Genomic DNA, 19,918 nt, shown 5'->3' with positions numbered 1-19,918 from the left:
CTCAACAAAGGCAATCACTGCATTAGTTGTTAAAAGAGTCTTTATTCCACACAGCTACAAAGTATTCACAAGCTCCAAAGCACACTCAAGGTAGAAAGTTGACCTCTTGCTTTGACTGACATCATTCCAAACTTTGCTTATGAACCCTTATGGTCTCTGGAGGGAGGTGCACTCTGGACGTGCACTTGCTGCCGCTTCTCCCATCAAGTTTCTAATTGCCCAAGCTGGCAAGTGCGCCTGCGCGACCGAGCATCACAAACCCCCGTGGGAGCCTCCCCAGGCTGTTCTCTATTGGCTTCTTTCCCACAGTCAGGAATGAGAGGGGTTCCGTGCCTGTCCTTGAAGTGCCCTGATCCTGCGCTGTCTCGGGCTGGTTCTCCGGGAGTAGATGGCCACCTGGGGCCTCACTAGTCTCAACAACTCCAATATCCCGGTGAGAACTCTGAGCCCCTACTGGGACAATGACCCACCTCCTCTTCTTCCAAGCCTAAGCCATCGTTCCCACCAGGGCCCTTGACTTCTTGTGCATGCCTGGGAATCTCATCCAAGCACATGCACACGATACCCTCACTGCCTCCTGGACAGAAGGTGTTGCATGGGATTTAGTGAAAATGGTGTTTACTCCCTCCAGACAGAAGGTAGTTTTGTTTGGGTGTTTGACACTAGTCTTGTCTGCATACTTATAGGAAAATCTGAACTTGAAATCAGCCAAAGGCACAAGGAAATCTGAGAAGGAAGAACAACAGACTTGGAGGAGTAAGCCTATCCAAGTTTAGACAGGAGAAAAGGCCTTCAGCTCCCAGCATGCTCCTGGCTGGTGCATGCTGGGAGTTGTAGGCCTTTTTTTCTGTCTGAACTTGCTTGGACTTGCACCTCTAGAGCAGTTCCCAAACTTTTTTGGTCATGGAACCTTTCTGAAGACATTTTTTCCAGTGGAACCCTAACCCTGATTTTTACTAAGCATTATGAACCCACAATGTTCTTCCTTCTTTCATCTGCTCTATTGCCTGAGTGCTTTGCATAATGTAGTAGGTTAGGAAATATAGAGAAAACATTTTAAATAAAACAAGTGAATAAGGCGATTATATGATAATACCCCAAATGAATTCTTTCGATTATTCCCAACACTTTTTCAGTACACTCCTGGAAACCAAATTACTTGATGCATTCCTTGTTTGCTGCTTGGAAGCCAACTGACTATCCAATTGTTGGCCTTGTGTGGTTCATTTCAAAATTAATTTTACATTTGAGATTTGAGCTTTTTCACAGAATCCTTATGAGGCTTTTGTGGAAAACTAGGATTCTGTGGAACACAGTTTCGGAACTGCTGCTGTGGAGAACTGTGATGATTTTCCCACATAAAACATTCTGGTGTCCAGCTGTTTTGGACCACAACTTCCATCTGCCCCAGACAGCATGGGAGGATAGAGGTTGAGGAGAACACCATTCTTCTGAATGCTGACATAAGAAAAGGTTGGGCTTCTCCCGGTGGATCAATACATGTCCGGAATAATTTGCCAGTCTTTGGGATATCATAATCGAACTGCTAGGAGCTGATGGTACTTATGCATGCAAACTGCTTCCTTACTAATGAAGGAAAACTAGATTCATGATTTCCATGGTAGACACAGTTAAGCAAAGAAGAGCAATCTATGTAGCTGAGACAACTTACTACTTTATATTCTTAAATCTACAGGACACTATTCTAATTAACTTGCATACCTACCCCCTGGGGTACTAAATGCTGTTCCAGTCCCTGGCTTCATTGACATAGTTGTTCCTTCCCCACTTCCTTGCCCCCCATTTTACCCAAAAAGATGCTAATTTTGCCTTGGGGAATTCAGCAACATGTAAACCATCAGAAGATGGAAGATTTATGTATGTAAACCTCTACCAAATCATACTAAGATGTTTTGCATAGTATACTATTTCCATAATTTGTTTAGATGACCGCACGAGATACCAAGTTATTGCAAATGTCAGTCAGAAGCATGAGAATGTGGAATTAGATGGGTTGGTACAAGTCCAAACATGCATTTGTTTAATCTTTTCCAGAGGGGAGGAAATCCGTTAAGCACATGGCCAAGTGCTACACAGCTCATCCTGGAGGCCACTGCAGACTGGAGGCTTTCCTTGCAAATTGCTTCCTTTCCTTGTGCTCCTCCGCCAAGTAAATGGACCAGCCTGTTCAGGTGCCCCAAGACACTGCACTAAATGGTGTGCCAGTGGTCAGAGCACCTCCTGCCACATTCCTGGGTATCATGTCAAAGCAGAAGCTTTGCATAGAAAGATGCATGTGCTCCCAAATACAACCTTAAATACATTAATGGTCAGATGCAGTGTGGTGTTTGTTGGTATGCTGTTTTCTGGGCATATGTGATTTGGTAAGCTGTCCAGAGACTGTGGTATTGGACAGCATATAAAAACTTTTACTAAATAAATAAAATAAACTTTCCTTTTGTCTGCCCCTCGGAAGCTGGGAAACTGAAGGCATCTGTCATTTGTGCATCTTCTACAAACACCTTCCTCACAGTGTGCAGGAGTTTGGCACTGGCTGATTTCTTTCATGAAAACAGGAAGCCTCTCTGTGCTTCTCCCGGACCGTCCTGCTGCTCTTTGTGGGCACATGGTTTGCGAGTGCAATGGATTTATTTGGGAGCGCCCCCAGCCTTCCAAGTCACGCAGCACACCACACCGCAGCCCTTCCCTGGCCGCAAAGCGAATGAAGAGAGTGTGCTGTGGTTTGACACAGCAGGCTAGAGGCCTCCTATGGCAGCTCCCCACTAGGAAGGTCATGGGCCAACACGCTCGTACTGTAGTGGAAAGGAACCCACAGGGCAGATCTGGCTTTCCGGCTGTGTCTGCCCGGCCAGGTCACACCACGAGCAAGCAGTGGGAGCCTGTGCGGGCTCTGTAGCTCCAGGGTAGCCCCTCGGTCTCTTCCGTCTCCAAAGTACTGCTCTGGTCGATTGATTTCACAAGTGCTAGGAGCTAGCAGGGAAGGAAGAGGAAAGCGGGGCAGGTGGACAGAAGCCTCCCCGCATGATCCAGGGTGAGTCGCTCAGAATCCTTGTTGTGGCCAGCCATGAGGCAAAGACAGTGGAAGGCTGCATGCATCGACTCCACTGGGGAGGAAACGCCTCCCTCATCTCATGCTAAACAAGAACAATGGAGGAGCCACATGGAAGGAATGGGAAGCTGTCACTTCTGTTTTAGATTCATCTCAGTCTAGCAAGTCATCTGCAAGCCGGACTTAATTTTAACTGTGGTTAGTATAAACAAGCCATCTTTATAAACCATGGTTCAAAGTTGGCTTGCTTCAAGCAAACCATAATTACAATGGAGGATAGTCAGGTTCAGATGACAGGATACTGTGTGGTTAATTATAGCTCTTTGTGGCAGTGTCAGAGGAAGAGAAGGGATAACAGGATGTCAGAGGGAGGCTGGACTTGTTCCCATCAAGAAAAAATGCCTTTGCATGACATTCCCGACACCACATTTGTTTCATGGGAAGACTATATAGCAATCCTGCAGCTTGTTTCTGGTCTAAACTGCACAGATGCCTTCATCCTACAAATCCACTAGTAATTATACTGCTTATATGCAACTTTTCTTTGGGAATTTCATCAGCCAGAAAACAGACACATTCCATATTTGCACACCATGTTCGTTCCCAGTGTTCAAGTTATTTTTTCACATGTTGGGGGTGTTGTGGACTGCACAAGGAGTGCTCATCACATCTGCAAAAGAAGCAGGGATTCAGTGAGTGCTCTTGCCAATACTGCATGGCAGAGAGAATACAATGAAATGAAATACATCGGATTGTAACAGAAAATAAAAGAAATCCTCAGATTCCTTACCAAGACTCACAGGAGCTCCTGCACATATTCTGTTTAAATAGAGAGAAAAGAAGAACAAAAGGTTGGATATAACTTTAACTGTGTAGTTATGATTGCAATGTTATCCTTAGCTTTATGGACTGTGAAACACCTTTTTGCACATAGGAACTTAATCAGAATTTGGCTGTGGCTGAAGGGAGTAATCACAAACATCTGTGGGGCATCAGGTTGGGGAAGGGGGCTGCACGTGACAGAGATAGCTTCATTAAGTGAACTAGCCCTCTTTACTCTGGACAATTAGAACAGGGGGCAGAAGTCTTTGTATTCTGAGATGCTATTATTGCATTCACCTCTGCTCCTCTCCCTCCAGCAGTGTCCTGTAGGCAGTAATCTCGATATCAAGGGCCATCTTGTTATTCAGGAGGTCCTGGTAATTCCGTAAGAGGGAGGCCAGATTGTTCTTGTGACTCTGCAGCTGGTTTTGAAGCTCCCTCTGCCTAGCCCGGGCATCTTTCAAAGCCCGGCTCCCGTGTTCTTCCACACCAGCAATGGACGCCTGCAGGGAAGAGACCTGGGAAAGGTGGGAGGAGAACACTTGTAAGGATCAGCATGTTGAATCCCCAGGCTATCACTCATGAATGGAGCATTCGATTTCTATAGCGCCTTCCCACTGAAAACTGGGGCTTGCTTGGAATCGGGTATCATAGGCTGCGGAAGATTCCGAGTGCTCACAGAGGACCAGTTTTCCTGAAAGGTCATTTGCCTGCCCACTGCTGAACTTTCTCCTGATCCACCATGTGAGTGCAGAGGATCGTTGGGTGCTTGTGAGGCTCATGGTGCACTCTCAGTTCATGCAAGAGGGAGTGCTTTTCATGTGGGCAAAAGGGATTCATAGCTAGAATCTGCTGCATTCCAGATCTGGATGCATAGAAGGAGTGGTAGGGACAAGTGCCTTGAGGCTCAGTTTGGTTCGATTTGGAATAAGTCCTGCTATTTCTGCCCCAAGCTAGAAAGTTGCACAGCTTATTCTGAGTCACTCTGCATGAACTTGGACCCATCTTCCATCCAAACCAAGGAATCCTTCTCCACCTCAGATGAGCATTTGAGCTAGAGAGGAAATGAACATTTGAGCTGTTATACCTTGTATGTATGATCAGTGTTATGAGACTCCCCAAGGCCTGTTTTGCTCAGCCATGTATCTCAGAAATCCCCATAAGTAGAATATCGATCTGGGGCTGGGTCCCACTTCCCTGTTGCACTGGGAAAATAGACACTGCTGGCAGAAAGGGGCTGCCATGTCTGCTCTGCTCCCCTGCAGCCCCCACATGCCTTCCAAACGTTATTTGAAAGGTCCTGCAACACCCCAGATAAGATTCTGGGTATCTTATACCTGGGCTGCAGGTAGGATGAAAGAATATGGAAGCCGCAGTCTCTGTTCTGGTGGTGCAGCAAGGAAGTGGAATCCAAGTCACGACCCCCTGATGCTCCTGCAGAAAAGCCCAGTCACCTTTCAAGTTCTCACCTATGGACCACTGTCTTCACACAACCTGTTGAGTTGGATGCTCATTTTATGAACTGGATCTATGGCCACCTTGTCAATCATTGTTTAAGTTGTTCTCCCCCTGGGTTAGCCTTGCTTGATCCCCATGTCAGAAGAAAGAAATAGATCCTTTTCTCAACTGCAAGTGGAAGTATATTTGTGTTCTGGCATTGCATGAAGCAAAGCACAAAGAGCTTCCCTACCTTTTTCTTCTCCCTTTCTGCTTGGCATTGCACCATCTGGATCTGTCGGTTCAGCTCTGCAATCTCCCTTTGGTTGTGCTTCAAGTCCTCATGGAAGTGGCCCTGTTTCTGCTGGAGATCATTCATCTAATACCCAGAGGGAAGACAGGACAGATGTGGACTCACTGTCTGCTAATACGTTGGGAGAAAGGCAGCCCTCCTGGCTTCCCCTCATAGACTATAGTAATTTTACCACTTCAAATAGAAGGCCAGAGCTATTTGAAAAGTCAATTCCAAAACATTCTTTGGCAACATGTGCCCAGTTCACACCTCCCAGAAGTGAACATGGACCCCGACACAATTTGCTGGTGCTTCACAATATGTGAAGTCGACATATTTCTGAGCACACAGTGCAATCTGAGGAACAAACAATGCTGTCAAAACTGCGTCCCCTTGAAAAATGTGCAGAAAGTTTTTAATCAATGGAGAGAAATATATACATTTCATAAATATGAGAATTGATGTGTCCACTGGGGAAGATGTGCATGCAAACACGGATGATTCCTGAGGCCTCCTTTTTCAAATGCAACTGCAAGCGGGGAAGTGTGTGCTCACATTCCCAAGTCCATTCATGTTCAAGGCTATGAACTGGGGAAGTTCTGATGGACGGAAGCATGACTGTTGCATGTCACAAATCTAGACCAGTGCTGGGATTCTGGTGAAGTAGCACCGTAGGTCTGTTAACCGCCACGACCATTCTTTGCTCGTACCTGGTTCTTGTAGAAGAGGTTAATTTCTTCCTTGCTTCTTCGTGCCACAGTCTGATACCAGCTTTCCACATTCTGGATGAGAGCATCCATGTTGAAGCCTCTGCTGTTGTCCATGTTGACAAGCACAGATATGTCACAGTGTTGCTGATCCAACACGGCGAGCTCCTGCAGACGAACAGAGGTTGGATGGCATCTTGAGCCACCGCCATGGAGATGAATCAGCAGCCTATCCTGAGGTGGCGGGAGGGGGCAAGGCGGATCTGCATCATTGCAATTGTGAAGATCTCACCCGAAAAAGGCGGGCATTACTTTGAAGCCTTCCCTAGTGGCTGTGCTTATACACAGACATTAGAGTAGGTGGAGCTCCGCCGGATCCAGACAGGAGCCTAGCATTTTGAGCAGGGGGCTTTTAAAGATCTGGAATGAGCTCTCGGCACCTATTCTAGAGGGGGGAAAAGAGGCAGAAGATCAAGCTTTAAAGTGAAGCCTGTTTTGGCCCTACGTGCGTGTTTTGTAAAGCTTGAGCTCACACAGGATCCGCTAAAGCAGGGCCAGTCAAGCATGTTGGACTGTGGACACACCTGGCAGCCTGAGAAGCTCACCTGAAGAATACCCCAGCATGGGACATGGGGCAAGTCACATGCCCGAGAGACTGAGTACAAGGCAGAAGAGTGCCACAAGCACACACCAACACACCAAACAACTTTGAACTGCCAATTTGCACACAGACAAAAACCCATTTTGGAGTGATCCCTGCTGCCACTAAGAAAGATTCTCAATTTTTTAAAGACTGGGGGACAGTAGGACCCGTTGGTTGGTGTCCATGGGCACCGGAGTCAAATTGCCTGCTTTGCTATAAAGTGCAAATCAGGCTCTGAGTATACAGAGGTCTCTGCCTTATAACTGTGGCTAGGAAAATTCATCCTGTTTTGGATGGGGTTGTGCTCCCCTTGAAGGAGGAGGTTTATAGCTTGGGGGCACTTCCTGACCAATCTTTGTCACTGGAGGCTGTGGTGGCATCCGTGGCTCAGAGTGCCTTCTGTCAGCTTTGGTTGGTGGCCCAGCTACACCCCTACCCGGACAAAAGTAGCCCGGTTTCAGTCACCCACGTTCTGGTAATCTCTAAACTCTAGTACTGCAATTCACCTTAAAGGCCTTAGAAGCTGCAGCTTGTGCAAAATGTGGCAGCCGGATTAATAAGAGGGACAGAAAGGTCTGAACACATAACACCAATTCTGGCCCAGTTGCACTGTATGCCTCTGATCCCAATTCAAGGTGCTTTTAACCTATGAAGTACTGCACCGCTTGGGAGCACAATTCCTGATGGAATGCCTCACCCAGCTGCAATCTGCCGGGACACAATCATCAAGAACTGGGCCTTGCCTCTGATTGCCACCTCTGAGGGAAGCTTTGTCGACCACAAAAAGAGAAGGGCCTTCTCCATGGTGTCCCCAGCCCGCGTTATGGAACCAGCTCTGCACTGGGTCTACTAGCGTAAGTGTTTTGACAGCTAGCAGAAACCATGTTCTGAACGATGAGCAAGAGGAGAATCCCACTGACGTTCCATTTGTGCAAGCAAATTGTGCACTGCAGTTTTGCAGCTGGTTGTGCAAGGAGTTGAACAACATAATGCATGAGCATCACAGGAACCTGCTTGAGGAAAGAAAACATCTGTTGGAGCTTTGCTAGGGCTGAGTTTGGGGAAATGACTTGATCAGATACTGCCTTATGCTAATAGCCAAGGCACGGAAGGTAGAGATCCTTAAATATATTTAGGACCGGGGCATACCTGATCTACAGGTTGTACAATTAAAATGTCTGCATTGACAAATAAGAGTTGTTTTCCATGTTGCACATTCCCATATAAGGATACAGACCTGCACAAAGAAGTTTCTCAAGAAGTGTATTTGTTCACTCAGCAATTCCTTCTTCATTTCCAGTTCCTTCTGGTGTTCAAATGCATCATCAACTTCCTGGAGGTGGGAAAAGACTGGGCTGGAATATTTACATAATTTCAAAGTCAAGGGGAATGGTAACGGGATCTGGCTACAACACTGATCTGATCTGGATCTTTTTACAGAATGCAGAACACAATTCTAATTTTCCAGCATTAGATGAAAGATGCCAAGACAGGCTTGGCAAAATACGAATTTTGGAAGTGTGATTGGACATCCTTCATTTCTTCCCCTGGTGCTCTGCTAAGACAAAGTACAGATTAACCATGCTCAGTTTTTAGGGCTCTGCTCCATGTATAGAATGAATGTGTGTGGAGAGATGTTTGGAAACAGGAATCTGGAGTAGGCATCCATGCATCTGTGAGTATTTAGCGGTAGGGATGGATTAATTTGCCAGTTTCAGTTTTGCTCAGTTTCTCATCCTTCCAATCTTAAATTCTGCTTGTGTTGAACTGAGAATTTCACCAGTCTGAAATTTAGTTTATTTGGAACACTGAGATTTCTTTTTTAAGGTCTATATAAAAATTCAGAAGTATTTTTGTGGACATTTCTCCCAACACAGGCATTTGTGTATGCATGCTTGCCTACTGTATACTTTTCTGAAAGGAATTTTAAATGTTATTTTCTCCTGTCATTTTGGCACATATTTATATCGACTGGAGAACTGGACTGCAAAAATCAGAGCAGTATGAATTTTGGGGGATCCACTGCTCCTCCCAATCCACACAGGATTCTTGATGCATTGCATCCTTAGAAATGCTTCTCTAGTCCGCCACGGTGCATATTATGTTCCTATTACATGGAAGTTCCTGGTGGCTCCTTTTAGGTATAAATTTTTTGAGTAGCCACAAAAAGATGATATGTATTTGCATTTCACTGGGAGATCTACATTCATCTAGCAGTGGGAATGCAACACTTAATTGCCCATTAATCACGGAAAAGGGATTGCTTGCCACGTGAATCTGTATTATTGGGTGTGGGTGAATCTGCCACATGAATCTGTACCATCAGAGGGCTGAGTGGGCCTTTCATAGCATGGCAAATGGCTTCAAGAGATTGCTTTGTGGTGTTCCCAGGACACACTTTGATCTGCTAGTCCATGAAGCAAGACATCAATTAAATAAGAAATGAGGATCGGCTGGCCGATGTGCGTATACCGCTCCAAGCAGAACCATGAGATGCCCGTGGAAGGGTTGGAAGCAGCCTTTAGGGTGTCTCGAAATGAATGTTTGGCTGTTTTGCTCCAGCAGGCCAATATGGGCTGCTTCTCTGGAAGCTGCACTGGGGAGGTGCACTCCAGGGAGACGCACTCTGCAGTAATGCAAGCTGGAATCGTTTCTGGAGTGCAGATCTCTTTCCACGCTGCTGTATTTCTGCAGATCATTGAGGAAGAGCACTGGACATCAGGATCAGTACCATGTTCAAGCTGAGTTGAATGAATGACTTACTTTATAGACCAATAAAATATTACACAAGAATAAAGAAAAGATCAGTACAGCAAAAGAGATCAAATCACGACACCAATAAAAGGAAGCCATTAGACTATTTAGATCATGGGTCCTCAAACTACGGCCCGTGAGATGGATCCGGCCTGCCATGGCCATCCATCTGGCCAGTGCCACTGTCCACCGCCCGCATGCACGCTTGCTGTGCTGGTGGGGAGGTGGTGGCTCGCTCGCTCGCTCGCTCGGAGATAGTCTCCGAGCAAGCAAGGCGCCGCCACCGCCTGCCTCCCATATGCACACGCTCCCTGCTGCCTCGCAGGCTCACTCACTCGGAGAGGGTTTTGGACTCGCTGGGAGATCTCCAAGTGAGCAAGCCACTGCTGCGCTCGCCCGATGCCGCCTCGCGCGCGCCCAACGGCACCTCACCGGCCCACGGCCCCAGGCACCCCCACCTCACCAGCCTGCAGTCTTTCAACTGGCCCCCTATGCAAAAGGTTTGAGGACCCCTGATTTAGATGGTTTAAGTACGGTGAAATCAGAGTGTGTAGCAAAAGGAAAATTAAATTATTGCAATTCACTTGATACCTACTATTTTTGATTTATGTACATGTACGGCAACTGCACAAAGGCTTGCCTCTTTTCTATTTATTTATTTATTTAAAATATTTATACGCCGTCCTGTCGCAAAAAGCCTCAGGACGGCTTACAACATAAAATATAAATAAATTCCCGACCCACACTGGCTGCAGTTAAAAACAGAGAAAAGGCAATATTAAAACTTATTAAAATATTTCTGGAATGAAAAGGTCTTAACCCGGCACCGAAAAACAAATAACGACGGCGCCAGGCAGACCTCTCTGGGGAGCACATTCCATAGATTGGGCGCCACCGCAAAGAAAGCCCTCCTCCGGGTACTTTTCCTCCTAATATCTTTCACGGAGGGTTCCCGGAGGAGGGCCTCTGCTGCAGATCTCAAGGGGCGGGGGGGCACCTATGGAAGAAGGCGTGACCTTCTCTAGTGACCTTTGCATCATAATCTGGCAGTCAGTATTCTAGACGCTGCTCATCTACTCTCCCCGGGAAACACTGTATGTTGGGGGTTATAATTAATGCTGCATGTCTGTGCAGTGCAGCAAAACACGATGCTGGAGGAAACCCCTGAAAAAAGTGACAGAAGGGCGGGCCAGTGTGTCCTATATCAGATGACGTCAGAGTTTTCCCTCAAAGTAGAAATGCTAAAACTAAGGCCGTCACACTTTGCAGCAGAAGAGGCCCGACTCACTGGAGAAGGCAGTCGTGCTGAAGGCAGGAGAGGAAGAGCAAGGGCAGCTAGGAGATGGGCCGGCTCCGCCGAGGCAGCCTCAGCCTTGCGTCTACAGGAGCTGAGCACGGCTGCCAAGGGCACGGTGTTCTGGAGGCGTCTGGCTGGAGGGTTCCAGAGACTTGATGGCACAATGCAACAACATTGCACAACAGGCCCTGCTATTTCCTCTTCTCTCCTCCCGCAGGGGCTGAGTTACAGCATCAGATGGTATTCCTGCCAGTGGGACAATCTGCCCTGCCAGCCACTCCTCCCACTCATCTGGAGCAAGAAGGGCCTGCCCCAAAACTGTCCTACAGTGCTTGTATGGATGGCTTCCTAGCACGTCCTTGTGCTAAAATAATAATGATAAAATTAAAAATAATATAAATAATGCAAATTAAAAAATAAAAATAATGAAAATAACAAAAAATAATGAAAATAACAAAAATAACAAAAGTAATATAAATAATACAAATTAAAAAATAAAAACAGCAAAAATAACGAAAATAATGAAAATAGCAAAAGTAACAAAAGTAATATAAATAATACAAATTAAAAAATAAAAATAACAAAAATAATGAAAATAACAAAAATAACAAAAGTATTAAAAATAACAAAAACAATAACAAAAGTAATCATCAAAATTAAACATAATAAAAATAATAAAAATTAAAAGCAAGTCAATCTCAATGCAGGCCTCAACAGTGTAAAGCAAGAATGCGAGAAAGGTGTGTCGTCATGAGCTGGGAGGGGCGGCAGTCTCCTTCAGGAGAGAGCATGAATCTAGGAAACGCAGGGGAGACCCTCGTCCAGTGGCAGAGAAGCAATCCTGCGGCCAGTGCTGAGGTGGGATCCCTCTGCCAGTCTGGCTGGCCTCTACAGAAGGCCTTTCCTGTGTGCCTGCGATTCTTTGCTCACAGCTCGTGGGTCCCTTGCATGACGCCTGGACCCACCAGCTTCGCTTTTCCTTTTAAGGAGCACATTCAGTCAACAGGAGAAATGTGGTATTACTTGTAAAAGGGAAAGAAAACATTTTTCCGCTTGTGCAATGGCACCATTCCACTGCACCACCGGGCCACCTGTTCTGCAGCAGAGAAGCAGGAAAGGGGAGGTTCTTTGCATGGTGCTTGGAGCTCAGTTCTGCCACAAGACTGGAAGGGGATATGGTGGACGAACAGCCTCATCGAGGAAAAAAGCTCTGCCTGTGCAACTGGAGGTTGTTCTTTGCCTCGGGCAGCCACAGATCTTGGCCAGCTCAGCTGACATGCCCATTTTGATCACTCACCTTCTTGAGCAAGACAAAGTCATTCTCTGCCTGGGTTCGTCTGTTGACTTCATCTTCGTATCTTTCAGGATTTTATAAAGACACACAGAGGGAGGGTGAGAGGAAGGGAAAGGGAGAGAAAGAGCAGGAAGGGAGTCAGTTCATCCCAACACACGAAGCGAGTGTGGAACAGAGTTCACCCACAGTCCTGCTTTTGCAGATGCCAATGTTGCTGTAATTTATACCGTAGCTAAAGCGTGTGTAATTGATATAATTACATATTCTTCCCCTGCCAATTCCTTCCTCTGTTCTGCCCCTCCCCTCATCTTCCACTGCTGCTTTCCTGTGCCAAGTTTAGTTTATAGGACCTGTGGCTAGGACTCTGTCATGCCAGTTCTTCATAAAGCACCACACACACGCGTAATAATTATTATAAAAATAACTATGAATGCTGGGTTCAAGTGAGCTCAGATTTCTATATGTCTCAACTGAGGATCCTGCAGTGAACTGGATTTTTCTGAGTTACGAGCTTTTTAACTGCTGTGGGTGAATGTGCTTTTGTGCTCACATGTATGGGCACACACACTAAGTGTGTATTAGTGCAAATGCACGAATGCAAAGAGGAACAGAATTCTCATACATCCATTGCAAAATAAAATCAGATTCCATCACCGAGCAGAGAGAGGATGCCTACCAATTCACAAAGAGCAGAGAGCAGCAATTTAATAAAGTTGGTACCTCCATAACACCGGACAGTGCCTGCCCCTAGTGTGCATCCAAGCACCTTCTGGCACATGCATGTCCATGGAGCCAGAGAAGCAATCTTTTCTAGGAATGTGCTCACCAGTTTCACACTTGCCATTGAATAGTAGCATTTCAGGGGAAAGAAAGGCCTGCGTTTGATCTTAGGCAGTAGGGCAAGAAGGGGGAGAATTGCCTTAGGATGTCACCCGTTCCTGGTGAGTACCAAAGGCTTAGCTGAATTACTCCGTCAATGACAATTAGGGATGTGGTCTGCCCATTAAAAAAAGATGGCACTGGTGCGCCGCTTGGTAATGCTTCCAGTATGGAGTTCTAATAGCCCCTCATTTTTTACAATAAGTCAATAAATAAAGCCGGGATTCTCTGTAGACAGAAGGCACTGCAGGGAAGTGTCAGCCAACCCCACAGACTTGCCTTCTCCCAGAGCCTCGGGTCAAAATAAGAGGGTTTACAGTGGGCATGGGACTGTGGCCAAAGACGCGAACCCCAGTGCCACACTGTCTGGCCTCTTGTGGCAACATGTAAACCCCCTCACGTGCAATATGCCTGAAGGGAGTTGAAGGCCCTGCCACGGCTGCTCACTGGCCTTGCTCCCAGTGCTCTGGGGGCCCCCGGCCCCATGCTGGGCATCCACAGGGCTGTGCTTGGACGCCTGCACTGGGGAAGGCCCTGCATAGGCTTGCATGTATGGAACACCTGCCTTACCAGGCTCTCAGCTGCAGGTGGCCTGCCTGTGTAGAGGGCTGCATGCACAGGCTCAGTGCCAGCTGGCTTCAAGGAGGGCCCTTGGGCAAGACCCCCTCCGTGGCCTCCACCTCGCTTGCGCCCACCGTCTCACAGCTGGTGCTCCCCCTGCCTGCATTTCTCCTCACCGCTGCCACTCGCATGCTTGACCGGTGGGGAGAGAGCCAGTGAGTAAGCAGGCAGGGGCCTCTGTGGCTGCATCTCCATCCATCTCCGCTGTTCAGCTCAGAAGAAGACGTTGCCATGGCAAAGAGGAGAAGCAACACCAGGGGCCTCTTGTCTGTGGGCCCCTCCTGGGATTTAGGCTGGGAAGAAACCTCCAGTGTTTGTGGGCTTCCTTTCATGCCCTGCCCAGTCTTCCCAAGAACTCGGACTCAGGGCCATCGGAACCAAGCTCAGGGAACCTGGTGGATTCCCACCCTAAAGTGATTCCTCACACAACCCTGGCTGGAATACGGACTCTTGGCAGGTGCCCAAGCATGCCTGTCCTTGATGCCAGTCCATTGGATTCTCAAATATGGGCTTCTACATTCAATACGTGGCCATTGGAGGGTAGGGAGACATGAGACAGAAGCTCTGCCCCTGTCCCCAGCCATACAAGTGGGCCTCCCCATCCCATCCATGTTACTAATGCCTGGAGGGAAATGCTGCTGTTGCAGAAAGTCAGAAATGACGCCATCAATCTGCATGGGTTCCACTCTGACAAGCAGCAGTCGATGAAGTGCAAAGGAGGTCTCCCCACAGTGACCCCGCACTGCATGCTTTAAAGCAGCAGTGCTATGGTGTGTGTGTGTGTTTGGGGACTGTGTGGAAAGAAGGGCTCCTCTGTCCAGCTGTAACATCTGGCTCTGAGCTTGGATCTCGGGGGGCAGGGCCTCTGGAAGGGCCAGCATCGCTACGGGTTCACTAACTCAGGGACCAACTGTGGAAACGGGTTGCGTAATCAGTTGCTCACTTTTCCCGGCTGTCCTCGATCAGGTTCTTCATGGTTTCATGTTGGCTTTCCAGTCTGCTCTTCTCACACAGCAGGCAGTCGAGCTTTTTCTCCAGGCTGCTGATGAAGCTTTCACAGAGAGGCCGGAGATCTTTCTGCGCCAATGGAAGCTTATGGCTTTGCAGCAGCTCCCACTTGGTGGCCAGCATCTGATTCCTTTGCTCTAAAACTCTGACCTGAAAAGCAGAAGGAAAGAGGATGGTGGATATCACTGCTGAGCTGCTCAGACGTCTGAAAGCAAAGTCATGGCATGAGCATATTAAAAGTTCTTTTTGAATCAGCTTTAGACTCAGAATTAATGCATGGCTGTGGCACCAAACCAAGGCCTCTTTTCAAAACAGCTCTAAATTGTGGTGTCTGTGTGGGTACGTGAATTTGATGGGGCTAATAGAGTTCAGTTCAGTGTATTCCCTGATATGCAACCAGGCTTTTTCAGGTACATCAGTCTTAAAACACAAAAGATATCACAAAAAGAAACAATGAATAATTTGCATACTAAAATTATTACATTAATTCAGGGTGTTCAGTACCCTATATTGTCATCTGTTGAGATTTTTTTTTAAAAAAAAAAACCTTCCCCCAAGTCAATTTAACAAACTTAAAAATGAAGCATGTCACAAAACAATCTGTCGCAGAAATTAAAAACGGGGTTTTGTTCAAAGAGCGTTCTGTCTAATATTAGCAGAAAGTGGATCAAGGTACCCACTTCTGAAATCTAGATACAACGGCAATCCCAAAGAAGATGAGCCAGATCCTCTACCATCAGGCATCCGGCTTGACAACATCTAGTGGAGCTGAATTGGCCATTGCTCTGTCTTTTAACATCCATTACCTACAAGGTATTTAATCTTCATTGAGTTTAATACCATCTGAAACTGTGGAGACTGGTAAAAGACAGCTACAGAGATTCTCTCCCAGGAAGAGCTGTGCAGTCCTTATACAGTGTGTTGGAAGAACACCTAGCTGCTGGGACAGCGGTAGTCCAGAAGTCAGCATTGATCAGACAGCCTGAGACTTCCAGAGGGGCACCATCTTAGCCCCTTGCAATCAACGAGCCCACAGGGGTGGGAGTAGAAATTATTCCACACATTTTGGTAGCCCATCACTCTTTCCCAGGTCTTCAAATGCCAGTCAAGCTATGATCCATTTTCCAAAGAGCTACCTTGTGCCAAAGAGACCAGGGTATGAAATCAAAAGCAGCCCCAAAATCTTCAAGAGCAGCATATAGTGATGTGGTGAGGACATAAATTTCAGGAAGGAGTCATGGTCAGTTGTTGATCTATGATGGGGGAAACCTGTCTCATGCTCCTACAACAACTTTCTGAGGTCAACCTGTTTTCTGCCTCATCCAGAAGGAGCCCCATGTATAATTTTCTGGCTATATGCAAAAGACTTATATGGCACTAAGAGACATTCTCTGGGCCCATTCTTAGACTTTTCTGGTAAATAAAACATCATGGTTACTAGAAAAAATCTGGTTTTATTGATAGGCAAATAAAAATGTCAAAACAATGAAAAAAAAACCAACCAGGAGGAATTCTATTCATCACAGGTGATCCCTTCATCAACTCTTTAATAAAAGCGTTGCATCCTCACAAGTAATCAGAACCCAGAATGAGAGAAGCCCAAAGTCACTTGTCCATCGACAATGGTGATGGCCCAACTGCCTCTTCCAAAAAGAAAGTCCAAAAAGAAAGAATGGGAAGCCACTCTCCCATTCAGACCCTGGGATAATAGTTTTGCTGCAAGAGCCACCAGTGTTCCCTGCAGGTGGAAGAAAGTGCTGAAATATAATCCTGTGATAATGCAAGAGAGCAAAGGGCTGTTCAGACCATTGTGTCAAGAAATACTCATGTGTCTTCCTTGTAATCAGCTCTTGATAATAATGAGGTGAAGCCAAATAATGATGGGGTAAAAGATCTTAAGAATGCTATGCTACTTACTTTTCTCTTTCCCTTTTAATTCATCTATAGATATTATCAGATAGAAGACTGGCATTCTTTGACTCTTACTTCCTTACATGAACTTCCCAAAATAAAAGGGAATGTGATACTGAAGTTACCTGGGAGTAGCAACCAAGTACCATTTCTAGAACTATAGAATTTCTTAGATGATCAGAGGACAATATACAATTCCAACCTTCTAGAGTGACATTTGCCTATTTAATATGATAATTGCCATTCAACAAGTTAGATGTTGGGTGGAAAATTTGTGGACATGATGTGGCCTCCCTCTCCTGGTCGTTCAATCTGAAGTACCATTGGTTGGTGGTCACTTGTTGGATACGAGTCCACTTAAAAAAGTTTGATTCCCAGGAATGAGGTCTGGAGGGGTCTCCATGTGAGCACCCATTTGATTTATAAAGGGATAAGCCCCCTGAAAAGGAGCCATTTATGTGCAGTGACTACACAAGAAGCCAGTCCACCCCCAGATTGCTCCTTGCCTCTCGAATAGTTGGCAGAAACTGAGTACGTTAAATAATCATTAAGGAAAATACCACCAGGAATCACACTTCCTAGAGAAACAGCAAAACCAAGTAAAGATCAAAAGCCTGAGGATACTTCCACTTTCCATTCCATTTTTTATTGGACCAGCAAAAAATGATCCAAGAAAAATCCCCTTGAGCTGCTTTGTGTGACCATAGTAGACTGCAAAACAATTTGGACCCCTTGAAGGCCTCTTCACTCCAACCTGATTTCTGGGTTAGCCTATCCGGCTGCTGTGGACAAGGCACTGAAAATAGAACAGGCTTCATTTTAGCCACCCCCAGTTTTTGTTTATTTGTCTTGACTAAAAACTATCAATATTAGAGTTAATTAAGGTATCAACAATAGGAATGTCAGAAAGACCTTTCCTTAATGTATGGGATGGGCTAAAACAGTATTTTCCAAAACTCAGATAGCCGTGGTGGCACTTTTTCATTCTTATTTCTAGTTGTGTTACATTTAAAGCCCACCTTGCCTGCAAGGAAACCAAAACAGCGCACACAATTCTCCTCTCCATTCTGTCCTCCCAATCGCCTTGTGAAGAATGCTAGCCAGAGCCACCCGGTGACTTGCTCTCCTGAGCATCAATCCAAAATCTTAGCTGCTATGTCACATTGGTTTTTGAAGGTACACGTGTCACTCTTACAGCTGAAGGAGGATCTGTAACTTTTAAAATCGGCCCATTTCTGAGAAGCCTAACCCCTATTTCTGCACAAAACATTCTCACTAGGATGCCTTTTAACTGGCAAAATGCAGCCTGAGCATTCACTCATGCAGAGACACAAAGGGCAGCATCTTTGGAGAATAATTAATCTCATTGCTTCTCTGCACTGAGAACAAAGTTTGTGCTAAGGGAAGGCATGGCTGGGCATGTGCTAAAGGCCCACACACCAACAGGGAGACAGTGGCCACGGCCTCCTGCAGCCACCCCTCTGCTTCATCATCAAAACCAAGTCCAGGGCTTCCCGACTTAGGGTCAACCTACACAGTGGTTTGTAGAAGAATCCCCACTGCTACTTAGGACCACAGCCATGGGCTGAAGGGCATGTGGTGGTGTTCCACTCTGTGCTATGGCTTCAATGGAACTGCTCTCAGCCATGGAAGGAATATCAGTTCCCTTCTTCTCCGCAGCTTCTTTTACCAGGAAAAGAAGGTTGCTCTGGACAAAGGAGTCCCTAGTCAGGGAGCTCCAACATAACCTGAATTTCATTCCTCAGAGTTATGAATCATCCCATGAGCCAAATATTTATTTCTCCCTACCTTCTAATCACCATGTTTTTCCATTGACACTATTCACACATCCAGTCTTTCTGGGTATAGCAACCAGGCATGACAAGATATATACATTGTCTCCATGTGCGGTATGAAATTCATGTTACACAAGTCACCATGGTGCGTGGTGGTGACAATACATGAGACTCTAATTCTGCCTTGTATATTCAAGTATTCAGTCACAGCTGCAATCTTGTGCCCTAGCACCAAAATAAAGAGGAAGAAAAGAAGAGAAATCATGATCCTCTCACCTTGTCAATGAAGCCGGCAAACTGATTGTTGAGGTCCTTCATCTGCTCCTTCTCACGCGCTTTCCTCTGTTGGTCATGCGGGTCAATCCCCAGATGGAGAGGTTCTAAGAGGTGCTTGTTAATAGAAGTCTCATGGAGTCCATCTCCCCAATGCCTGGCGGCATGGCTTCCAAAAGCAAAGGTGCCCGGAAGGGCACTGTAACCTGCCACACTTCCCCTGTCTACATCAATATATCTGTAGTGTCTTCTCAGTTGATCTGGACAACAAGAAATCCTATGGGTTCGACCAAAGTTATGGAAACTTCTGCTAGTGTTGCAGCCTCCATACATTCGGGTGGTCCCCCCAGGTTGACTTATGGGTGCTCCACCGACTCTGGCTGCCCCACCACCTCCGACGGTGGATGCCGAAGCAAAGCTTCTTCGGTTATTAGCACCAGTGACAAACTGTTGGCCCATTGTGGGTCTCAGTCAGAGAAGTACTCAAAGCACCATACAAAGGGAGGCACCAGAGAAGAATGGTGGAAGGAGCTTCTTTGATGCAAGACCAGGAACTCCTTTTATGCAGAGCGTGAGACAGGCTGATATTTTGACATCTGCAGTGCTAATTTGGGCTATTATTGGCTTTGTCTTGCCTGGCAGCAAGACTTCGGCTTTCAGAGGCTGAAGCATGAAGTAAATATATGCTGTTAAGGATGGTAAGACACAGGAGACACTTTTAATGCATCCTTTGCAACATTCATTCAAAGGGTATTAGTTTCATTAACTGATTGGCTCCTTTTCAGTGAGTAGTCGTGAGGGCAAAAGGCGTTACAAGCACCTGAATATTTACTTATTGCACATTGGCAAAAGACACTACAAGTACCTGAAGTTTTACTCCTTCGTACATTGGTTTTTGCTTACCCATTGCAAGGTTTCCATCTCTGGGGCTGCTCTTGGAAATGACGACTGTGCTGTTTACTGAATGGCTTATGACCATTGCCACTGCACCCCTCTTTTCTCCAACGGACTGGCTCACATGCTTACCTAGACCAAGGATCCCTTCTGAGCTGTGCAAGAATTCATGCATACACACAAGTGGCCACACACAAGTCTGTGCATGTAAAAAGGTGCT

The 19,918-nt window shown here is 46.3% G+C and overlaps 1 protein-coding gene across 1 annotated transcript; it reads right to left on the bottom strand.

Annotated features, from left to right (window-relative positions):
* Window positions 1-2,984: 2,984 nt before the first annotated feature.
* LOC123029786 (intermediate filament protein ON3-like) lies at window positions 2,985-19,137 on the bottom strand. Its single transcript, XM_044443106.1, has 10 exons — window positions 19,074-19,137; window positions 18,808-18,968; window positions 14,760-14,974; window positions 12,320-12,380; window positions 8,209-8,304; window positions 6,332-6,496; window positions 5,583-5,708; window positions 4,190-4,410; window positions 3,830-3,889; window positions 2,985-2,991 (listed from the first exon to the last, which is right to left on the bottom strand). Exons 1-10 carry the CDS (start codon window positions 19,135-19,137, stop codon window positions 2,985-2,987), a joined length of 1,176 nt encoding a protein of 391 aa, XP_044299041.1.
* Window positions 19,138-19,918: the final 781 nt, after the last annotated feature.

The sequence above is a fragment of the Varanus komodoensis genome, unplaced genomic scaffold (genome assembly GCF_004798865.1).
Source record: "Varanus komodoensis strain SLA01 unplaced genomic scaffold, ASM479886v1 scaffold41, whole genome shotgun sequence".
NCBI classification, from domain to species: Eukaryota; Metazoa; Chordata; class Lepidosauria; order Squamata; family Varanidae; genus Varanus; species Varanus komodoensis.
Note: the sequence above shows the minus strand (reverse complement) of the source record. Positions and strands in the feature narration are given on the sequence as shown.